General features: G+C 44.4%; 1 protein-coding gene across 1 annotated transcript in view; it reads left to right on the forward strand.

Moving 5' to 3' along the window:
* The window catches only part of PARP1 (poly(ADP-ribose) polymerase 1), a 377,066-nt gene extending 366,595 nt beyond the window's left edge, over positions 1-10,471 (forward strand). Inside the window, exon 23 of the mRNA XM_069236169.1 lies at positions 9,944-10,471. Coding sequence (XP_069092270.1) covers positions 9,944-10,025 — 82 coding nt within the window. The 3' untranslated portion in view covers positions 10,026-10,471. The remainder of the gene's footprint in view (positions 1-9,943) is intronic.
* The last annotated feature ends 337 nt before the right edge of the window (positions 10,472-10,808 follow it).

Genomic DNA, 10,808 nt, shown 5'->3' on the forward strand with positions numbered 1-10,808 from the left:
CAATGGTTATTTTTTTGATATTACAGAGAGACCTTAGCTCCCTCATCTTAAGATGGAGGTAAGGTGTGGTGTCGAGTTCCACCACCTGCATCTCTGTATCAGACATTATTCTGCTAAGAGTTGGAATACTTTTTTAAGAATCTAAAACTGTTTCTAGAATCTAATTTCAAACTTTTAACAAACTTTTAAACTCTAAAAGACAATGCTAAACAGGGACTTAACACACAAGGCCCTAGCAGGACTTTTAAGAATTTTGAAAAATTTCAAATTGCAAAAATGAATTTCTAATGACAATTTTGGAATTTGTCGTGTGATCAGGTATTGGCTGAGTAGTCCAGCAAATGCAAAGTCTTGTACCCCACCGCTGATCCACCAATGTAGGAAGTTGGCTCTGTATGTGCTATTTCAAAGTAAGGAATAGCATGCACAGAGTCCAAGGGTTCCCCTTAGAGGTAAAATAGTGGTAAAAATAGATAATACTAATGCTCTATTTTGTGGTAGTGTGGTCGAGCAGTAGGCTTATCCAAGGAGTAGTGTTAAGCATTTGTTGTACATACACATAGACAATAAATGAGGTACACACACTCAGAGACAAATCCAGCCAATAGGTTTTTGTATAGAAAAATATATTTTCTTAGTTTATTTTAAGAACCACAGGTTCAAATTCTACATGTAATATCTCATTCGAAAGGTATTGCAGGTAAGTACTTTAGGAACTTCAAATCATCAAAATTGCATGTATACTTTTCAAGTTATTCACAAATAGCTGTTTTAAAAGTGGACACTTAGTGCAATTTTCACAGTTCCTAGGGGAGGTAAGTATTTGTTAGGTTAACCAGGTAAGTAAGACACTTACAGGGCTTAGTTCTTGGTCCAAGGTAGCCCACCGTTGGGGGTTCAGAGCAACCCCAAAGTCACCACACCAGCAGCTCAGGGCCGGTCAGGTGCAGAGTTCAAAGTGGTGCCCAAAACACATAGGCTAGAATGGAGAGAAGGGGGTGCCCCGGTTCCGGTCTGCTTGCAGGTAAGTACCCGCGTCTTCGGAGGGCAGACCAGGGGGGTTTTGTAGGGCACCGGGGGGGACACAAGCCCACACAGAAATTTCACCCTCAGCGGCGCGGGGGCGGCCGGGTGCAGTGTAGAAACAAGCGTCGGGTTCGCAATGTTAGTCTATGAGAGATCTCGGGATCTCTTCAGCGCTGCAGGCAGGCAAGGGGGGGATTCCTCGGGGAAACCTCCACTTGGGCAAGGGAGAGGGACTCCTGGGGGTCACTTCTCCAGTGAAAGTCCGGTCCTTCAGGTCCTGGGGGCTGCGGGTGCAGGGTCTCTCCCAGGCGTCGGGACTTTAGGTTCAAAGAGTCGCGGTCAGGGGAAGCCTCGGGATTCCCTCTGCAGGCGGCGCTGTGGGGGCTCAGGGGGGACAGGTTTTGGTACTCACAGTATCAGAGTAGTCCTGGGGTCCCTCCTGAGGTGTTGGATCGCCACCAGCCGAGTCGGGGTCGCCGGGTGCAGTGTTGCAAGTCTCACGCTTCTTGCGGGGAGCTTGCAGGGTTCTTTAAAGCTGCTGGAAACAAAGTTGCAGCTTTTCTTGGAGCAGGTCCGCTGTCCTCGGGAGTTTCTTGTCTTTTCGAAGCAGGGGCAGTCCTCAGAGGATGTCGAGGTCGCTGGTCCCTTTGGAAGGCGTCGCTGGAGCAGGATCTTTGGAAGGCAGGAGACAGGCCGGTGAGTTTCTGGAGCCAAGGCAGTTGTCGTCTTCTGGTCTTCCTCTGCAGGGGTTTTCAGCTAGGCAGTCCTTCTTCTTGTAGTTACAGGAATCTAATTTTCTAGGGTTCAGGGTAGCCCTTAAATACTAAATTTAAGGGCGTGTTTAGGTCTGGGGGGTTAGTAGCCAATGGCTACTAGCCCTGAGGGTGGGTACACCCTCTTTGTGCCTCCTCCCAAGGGGAGGGGGTCACAATCCTAACCCTATTGGGGGAATCCTCCATCTGCAAGATGGAGGATTTCTAAAAGTTAGAGTCACTTCAGCTCAGGACACCTTAGGGGCTGTCCTGACTGGTCAGTGACTCCTCCTTGTTTTTCTCATTATCTTCTCCGGCCTTGCCGCCAAAAGTGGGGCCTGGCCGGAGGGGGCGGGCAACTCCACTAGCTGGAGTGTCCTGCTGGGTTGGCACAAAGGAGGTGAGCCTTTGAGGCTCACCGCCAGGTGTGACAATTCCTGCCTGGGGGAGGTGTTAGCATCTCCACCCAGTGCAGGCTTTGTTACTGGCCTCAGAGTGACAAAGGCACTCTCCCCATGGGGCCAGCAACATGTCTCGGTTTGTGGCAGGCTGCTAAAACTAGTCAGCCTACACAGATAGTCGGTTAAGTTTCAGGGGGCACCTCTAAGGTGCCCTCTGTGGTGTATTTTACAATAAAATGTACACTGGCATCAGTGTGCATTTATTGTGCTGAGAAGTTTGATACCAAACTTCCCAGTTTTCAGTGTAGCCATTATGGTGCTGTGGAGTTCGTGTTTGACAAACTCCCAGACCATATACTCTTATGGCTACCCTGCACTTACAATGTCTAAGGTTTTGTTTAGACACTGTAGGGGTACCATGCTCATGCACTGGTACCCTCACCTATGGTATAGTGCACCCTGCCTTAGGGCTGTAAGGCCTGCTAGAGGGGTGTCTTACCTATACTGCATAGGCAGTGAGAGGCTGGCATGGCACCCTGAGGGGAGTGCCATGTCGACTTACTCGTTTTGTCCTCACTAGCACATACAAGCTGGCAAGCAGTGTGTCTGTGCTGAGTGAGAGGTCTCCAGGGTGGCATAAGACATGCTGCAGCCCTTAGAGACCTTCCTTGGCATCAGGGCCCTTGGTACTAGAAGTACCAGTTACAAGGGACTTATCTGGATGCCAGGGTCTGCCAATTGTGGATACAAAAGTACAGGTTAGGGAAAGAACACTGGTGCTGGGGCCTGGTTAGCAGGCCTCAGCACACTTTCAATTGTAAACATAGCATCAGCAAAGGCAAAAAGTCAGGGGGCAACCATGCCAAGGAGGCATTTCCTTACAACAGCTTTCTGTCCTTCCCTACACTCCAGTATGCTTGCATTTAGCTGTAGTAGCTGCCTATCTACAAAACAGGCAACACTTATGTTTGCTGAAAGTACCAGTTATTAAGGCATTTATGGAAGGCCTTACAAGAGTAATTCCACCCAGAGTTCCACCTGCAACCACTTGGAATCTCAATATTGTCCTCATCAGGCTTATTGGTCCATCATTTGAACCATTACATAACTGTCCCCTCTAATTTCTATCTTGGAAGGTCACCTTTCTGGTTGCCATCTCTTCATCTAAGCGTGTCAGTGAGCTCCAGGCACTAAACCTAGAAGAACCTTTCTTTCAACTACAGAAATATAGGGTGGTCTTTCGCACCAACCCAAAAACTCTTCCAATAATGGTTTCCCCTTTTCACATTAACCAATCAGTTGAACTGCCTGTTTTCTTTCCGTGACCAGACTCAGACAAAGAAAGGGCCTTTCATACACTAGATCTTAAGAGCTCTAATGTAGTACATTGACGGAACCAAAGATTTCCGTAAAACCAAACAACTTTGTTGCTTATTCACCCCCTCACAAAGGAAACTCCATATCTAAATGAGGCATTTCTAGATGGATAATTAAATGTACTCAGACATGTTACGCCAAAGCTAAAACAATTTTACCTATACCCCCAGAGCGCACACTACTTGTAAAATAGGGACTTCAATGGCTTTCCTGGGCAGTATCACAATAGCTGACATTTGTGAAGCAGCTACATGGTCTACACCACACACTTTCACTAAGCATTGTGTGGATGTTCTAGCAGCTAACAAGCTAATGTAGGTCAGCCAGTGCTATGTACACTTTTCCAGACAACTGCTGCACCCACAAGTTAGACCACGCTTTTGGAGGACACTCCTTTACAGTCTATACAAAGCATGTGTATCTACAGCCACATATGCCTCAAACGGATTGTTACTTAACCTATAAGCATCTGTTTTTAGCATGTAGTGCTGTAGATTCACATGTGGCCACCCTCCTCCCAGTACACCTGTGGCCGTTGTAGTTCCCTTTTACTATTTCATATGCATGGACATCTCTTTACTAATGCTTACACTTCATTCTCACCTGCCTGCAAGAAAACAGTCTAACAATGGAGTCACCTGACCTCATGACTCGAAAGACTTCTTTGAAGAAAAATGACTTGCATACATCCAGATCCAACACTAGATGGCAGGAGTATGCAAATCATGTGAATCTACAGCACTACATTCTACAAACAGATGCTTACAGGGTAATTAACATAATCCGTTGGTAGCAAGTGTTGCTGTAGATAGATGTACTCTGCATCTAGTTTTGGGCTTGGATGTTCGTAAGTTGTTTTTCTTTGAAGAAAGTCTTTTGAGTCATTTAATGCACTGTAACTTCACCTGTAGCTTACAATGAGCATGGTCACGGCCTCCATGTTATAGTGTTTTTTTCTGCCGTCGGGTTCAAATGTATACCGACAGGGCTCAGAGATTCAATGTGCCCATCATGTTCCTTCGACCCAACACAATCCCCCCCCCTCCCACCAGTATAATTTGACACTAAGTCTTGAAATACCACTTTTTGATGATTTTGACAGCATTCTTTAAAGACCGACTGTAGGAAAGCACCCTTTTTGACATGGTTAGCCCCCACTTTGTTTTGCCTGGTTTCTGATGTGGCTTGACTGTTGGTGCACTTTTGTCCCTGCTAATCAGGTCCCCAGTGCCAGATCTCTTCCCCAAAACTGCACAGTTGTTTTGCACAATTGGCAAACGCTTCAGTTACCACTGTAAGTCCCTAGTACATGGTACTCCTGGTACCTAGGGCCTGGGGTACTAAGGAAAGTTTCTGAGGGCTGCAGCACCATATGTGCCACCCTCAGAGACCCCTCACCAAACTCACACAAGTGCTGCCATTGCAGGCTGCATGTTTTGGTGCAGGCTAAATTGAAAAAACAACCTGTCACACCCCTGAATGCCAGGTCCCCTATCACTGTATGTGCCAGGTGTAAGTCGCCCCTGAGGCAGGGTGCATCCAGGCACATTTGGGGGCGTATATACATGGGCAAATATACCCCTGCTATGTCTGTCGATTCTGAGACATAGTAAGTGCACAGGGAAGCTATTTTAAATGCATGTGCTGTCGCCCTCCGCCATAGACCTGCTCCAAATGTCTCAGCGTTCCTGACGCAACACCCAACCCCTGAGAGTTTGGTTATCCAAGCCTTCACGTCCCCAGAATCATTCCCTTCTGCACTCCCGCATAGGGAATCCAAGAGGCTGGACTAACTTTTCTTCCTCCAGACTGGCATAGTGGTCCGTAAACACTGCATGCCTTTTGGGCCGTTACACCCATACTTTATGGGACACAGTTGCGTAAGTGCTGCCACAGATCCTGGAGGAGGCCTGGGCCATTCTCTTCCAAGCTGTTGCTGACGAGAGATGCAGTGAAGTCCGCAATACAATGCGGGCTCGATACGACCGACTCACTTGGCAGATCTGTTGCATCGAAGGTGGCCTTGAGGCACCACGCCTGGTTGAGGATGTCTGGCTTTTCCGAAGATGTCCAATCCACCCTTATGAACATGCCCTTTGATGGCACCTGTCTCTTTGGAGAAAAAGCAGACTGCGCGCTCCAGTGCTTTAAGGAGTTCAGGGCTAGGCCAGGTCCTTGGGACTCACAGCTGCCCCTTGTCCCGCTCTGGCTGCTTTTGGCCCATTCGTGGCTTTGGAAGGGACGCCCAACCATGTCCATTCCCCTCCAGCCACCATGCTGCGTATGCTGCCCAGTCTCTGCGTGCCTGGAACTTGGGATCCATTGCCCTCGTCTATCAGGTAGCCAGCGATCTAGCCAGCCAACCTCCCCAAACCCCCTCCCCTTTCCGTCTTCAGCAGCCTCCAAACCTTTCTAGTCTGAGGTTTCTCCACCAGGGACCAGTCAGGCATGATTCGCCAACACTTGACCTGCTGGCAGTCCATCACGTCAGGCAGGTGGGTTTTGCAAATATATAACAAAGGTACAAGGTTCAGAGGAAGGGATTCCAACTAGGACCCTTAATACAAATCAGGTCAAAATAGGCCCTTGTGTCTGTAGAAGCAAAAGCCCTCACACACCCAATAGGGTGTCATGCTTCATCCTTGGGCTTACATCTCATCAGACCGGTGCTGCAATGTCCAACGGGCCCCACAAAGGGGCTCTTTGCTGGAGGTTGTCTGTATGCTGCCGTGAAGACAAGTGCAAGGGTGTATTAGCCCTATAGATGAGAGAAGAAATGAGTAACTGGTAAAGGGTTAAAATTGACTATAGACCTCACTACCCTATGTATTTATTAACCTATGACGACTATGTCAAGATTAAAAACAGAGATTGGAGTGCTCACAGAAACAATGTTCTTGCACTCGCTATGAAGTGATCTAGGAACAGAGAAAATTAATTTGTTCCTGCACATAGGTCCTATACATAGGTCCTATGTATAGGAACAGGTTAGTTTTCTCTGTCCCTAGATCACTTCATAGCGAGTGCAAGAACATTGTTTCTATGTATAGGAACATACTCATTTTCTCTGTCCCTAGATCACTTCATAGCAAGTGCAAGAATATGATATTATTGATATCATTTAATTATTGACATAATTCTAAGGCTGCTATTGCAAGTTAGATAGTCAATTGCATCCAGATTGTGATTACAAAATCAAAAGAGCACTCCCTGTTACCTCCAGGGCATACTATATGTGCAAATAACAGCAACCATGGCCTTTCTTGACAATATCCCCCTAGCTGATATATGTAAATTAGTTACTTGGTCAAGCCAACACTCTTACCAAGAACTATTGCATGGGCCTCTTAGCCAGACAGCAAGCAGTGGTGAGGCAAGCAGTCTTAAAGACTTAATTTTAGACATCCGCATTATCTGCACACTATCCACCGCTTGGAGGGGGTTACTCCTTTACAGTCTATGCAGAGCATGTGAATGTAGCTACAGCAACACGTGCTACGAAAGGAAAATAGTATTTACCTGGTAATCATCTATTTGTATCATGTAGTGCTCTAGATTCACATGCACCTACTTTCCTCACCTCAAACATGTGGCTCTACTTTCAGATTTACTAATTATCTTTTCGCTACGAACAAATGCACCATCCTACATTCACTTTTCACTCCTAATACTCTCACCTGCTGTGTGAAAAACAATTTAAGGTGAAGTTGCTTCCCATGCAGATTGCCAACTAAGTGTGGGATCACAGTCCATCCCATTACTCAAAAGACCTGCTTCGATGAAAAACATTTGCAAACATCAAAACTAAATGGCAGGAGAATGCAGAGCTTGTGAATCTTCCGCACTGTACATTAAGAACAGATGCTTACTGGGTAACATTTCCTTTGGCTGAACTAAGCCCTTTATCTTGAACGCCAAAAATCAGCAGCAACTTACAAGCAGCATTTGCAGTGCAATAGGTCTCGCATATGCTTGAGTTGGAGCTATTGGCGTTGTAAATGCATAACTGGACTTTTCTTGCCACATAAATTGTTCAACTCTGCTGCATAATTTGGTCCTCTCTGCCACATAATTCCTGCGGCCCAGCATATAACTAAAGCACTTCCATTTACCTTCTTCCTCTATCTGCAGCAAAAATGAAAACATTGCTGTTATTATATATTTTAATATTATTATTTTCAGGTTCATCCCCCCCCGCCCCCCCCCTTGCTATTTTTTTAACATAATTTTTGGGGGGTCCCGCCAACCTTGTGTGTGTGGACCCAGAGATGACCAAGACAGAAAGAGCACGCCGTGTGTTGAGTTATGGACAAAAATGTTTTGTAAAAGGAATGTCCCGCAAAGCATTCTGGGGCAAGTTTCTGGGTGCAGCAAATATTGTAGTATCTTGATTGTAATGCTCAGAACAGCCCCTAGAGGACACCATAATAAAAATAGCATTTGTAAGAAACATGGTCATTTAGTCATATAGTCAGCCCCTAGAGGGCATAACAACATGAAAACAGAATGGCAGAAAGTAATGCAGTCTAACCATATATGTAGCCCCTAGAGGGCGTAGTGCCTTGTACATTTTCAGGACTAGCAGGCCTACTGCAATACTATTACAAACAAGGTCCTTAAAACAGAAATTACTCCCAGCTGTAAAACAGAGAGAGATTTAAGACATTGAATGGTGGAAGAGGTTACTAATTTGGGGTACCCCCAACATAGTGTGGGGGCCCAGGGAAATCCTAGACAGAAAGTGCATTGTGCTGAACAGTTTGGTGGTGGTCCCATTGTTGTAGGACCATCCCAGGTTGAGTAATGGGCAAATAATATTTTTTTTTTTAAATACCCTGCAAAACATTATGGGATGAGTTTCCCGAGTGCAGTGAATATTGTAGTATTGGCTCTCCTGCTGTGAGGATTTCAGAATTTTTTTCTGTGTTAAATGCTCCAGATTCTATATTTTTCAACTGCGAAACTTTTTAAGTGGTACTCATGTAAAGCGCTCCTCAGATCGCGGTTGCACTATATGAAACTTCACTAGTCGTGTGAAGTGCTCCTCAGATCATGTTTGTGCTATATCAAACTTCACGTCCTCATGTAAAGCACTCCCCCAATAGAGTTTGAGCTCCATTAACCTTTTTAAATAAAATATTAAATTAAAAAGAAGCCCCCTCCAGCTTGCACCGTTGTGCTCAGACACCACAAAGAAACTGCGGCATGCCCAAAACAAGGAAGAGGAAGAAACAACATACGGCCATGCAGCCCCAAGCGGCGAGGCAAAAGAAAAAAATAGGGTGCCACATTCAGCTATATGGCCGATCGTGCAATAATCCATGTAACAGGGTCAGTCTCCAAGGCGGTAACAAAGCAGCCTCAAGACGAGACAAATGTAAAGCATCTACCTACAAAATCAAGGGAAGTTTGAAAGGCAGAACAAGGAGCGAATGAAAGTGATGGGTGTGAGAGATGCGTGTTGAAAGTCCACAGAAGTAGATTTCAACATATCGAGAGACAGTCTCGTGTACTGGCTAGGCTCGACCAAAAAGTGAAATAATGGGTGATGTTTAGAATACAATACATAAATAATAAATCAGGACTCCATCCCATTAGGAAAATCCCTTGATCATGGTAAATAGCATCAGGAAAAAATCAGAGGAGCGTAAATCGTGGCACTGTATTTTCCCTCCTCTATAAAAAATACTCCCACATTTGCAGAATTTTGATTTTGACTCAGCAGAGGTCTCTAGCGAAACCCATTAAAATAGACCACCTTCTGACATTGCCAGTTAAAGCAGTGGGATTTCTGACACTTTTAGCGCATTCCATCAGTATACAGATACTAATTTGTAAGTATTTATTATAGTTAATAGGTAATTAGCACATTAATGAACAGTAACACTACTTTAAAACTGACTAAATGTTGAGGAAGATCTAGTGTTTGTCCATTCCCAAGAGCTATTAGTGAAAGAAAAAGAAAGTATGCCGCTAAAAGTACGTTATGGGCTACATTCCTGCAGTTGTCTCACTTAAAATATTACCAGCATGAACACGTTGGTCACATACTTGGGGCAATTTGGGCTAAGGTTAGCGTCCTCTCAAAACGTTTTTCAGACCCAACCACTTCATAAAATAATGCGCAGCATGTCAATCTAGAATACTTAGCTATCAAAGTACGGTTATAAGGAACATGTATTTTACAGCACATGTGGAAAAACTGTTGGTCTAATACGTGAATTTGAAGTCATTAGTTGCCACAGTCATTGCATAGAAAATGTGATCTCAGTAGGAAGCTAGATGGTATGTTCTTAAGTGAAAGTCCTGTTTTGACATAAAGAAAAGATACTGTTGTGAACCACCATCTCTGTATTTGTGTGCACTCCTTAACTACTGCTTCTCTAGATACATTGTGTATGATGTGGCTCAGGTGAACCTCAAGTACCTCCTGAAAGTTAATTTCAACTATAAGACTTCGCTCTGGTGAACTGGACTCCATGAACTGCTAATGAGCTAGCTATTAGGTAGATGCTCTGCAAATAATGCCTGCAGTATACTGACATTGACTGTCCATTTACGAATCTAATGGAAGCCTAAGTTGCGCAAAGTGAAGTCTTCACCTATCACTTTAGAAACGTTTTATATGCAAGAAATGCCCACGTTGATGCACTGGACTGAACCCAGAACATTATTCTTTCAAGTTTGTTTGAAAATGTCAGATGTGGGCTGCCAGCTGTGTTGCTTAGAACGGACAGTAGGCCAAGAAATATGTGAACTGTTTTAGTAAAATAAGAGAGACGCTTGAGGATGTTTACACAAAATGGTTGAAAGAAGAAAGCCTAAATTTCGTTCAAAATGTTCTTCCACTTTACTTTCATTTTGAATGTTAAGCATTTATTTTGAAGTAACAAAAATAAAAGCTAATTTCTTACAGTGATTGTTTATTTTTTTCAGCTGTTGTATTCATGTTTGATGTCACTTTTATTACTATGAGTTATGGTATACACTATAGAAAATTGTGTTTGAAACCTGTTGGTTGTCTTTTATTGCCCAGCTCAGAAAAATTCAGGTGAGGAATAATTTTGTGACTGATATAGATATAGAAATGTTGATGTATAGATGTAGAGATCTAGAACTCTACAGTGAAAGATATAGATAGATCTATCTAGATAGATATTTGCATATATATATATGTTCGATGGCATGTGTAGCTGCAGATACACATGCTGTGCATACTTCTGCCAACTAGTGTTAGGCTCTGAGTGTTACA

The sequence above is a fragment of the Pleurodeles waltl genome, chromosome 5 (assembly GCF_031143425.1).
Source record: "Pleurodeles waltl isolate 20211129_DDA chromosome 5, aPleWal1.hap1.20221129, whole genome shotgun sequence".
Classification (NCBI taxonomy): domain Eukaryota; kingdom Metazoa; phylum Chordata; class Amphibia; order Caudata; family Salamandridae; genus Pleurodeles; species Pleurodeles waltl.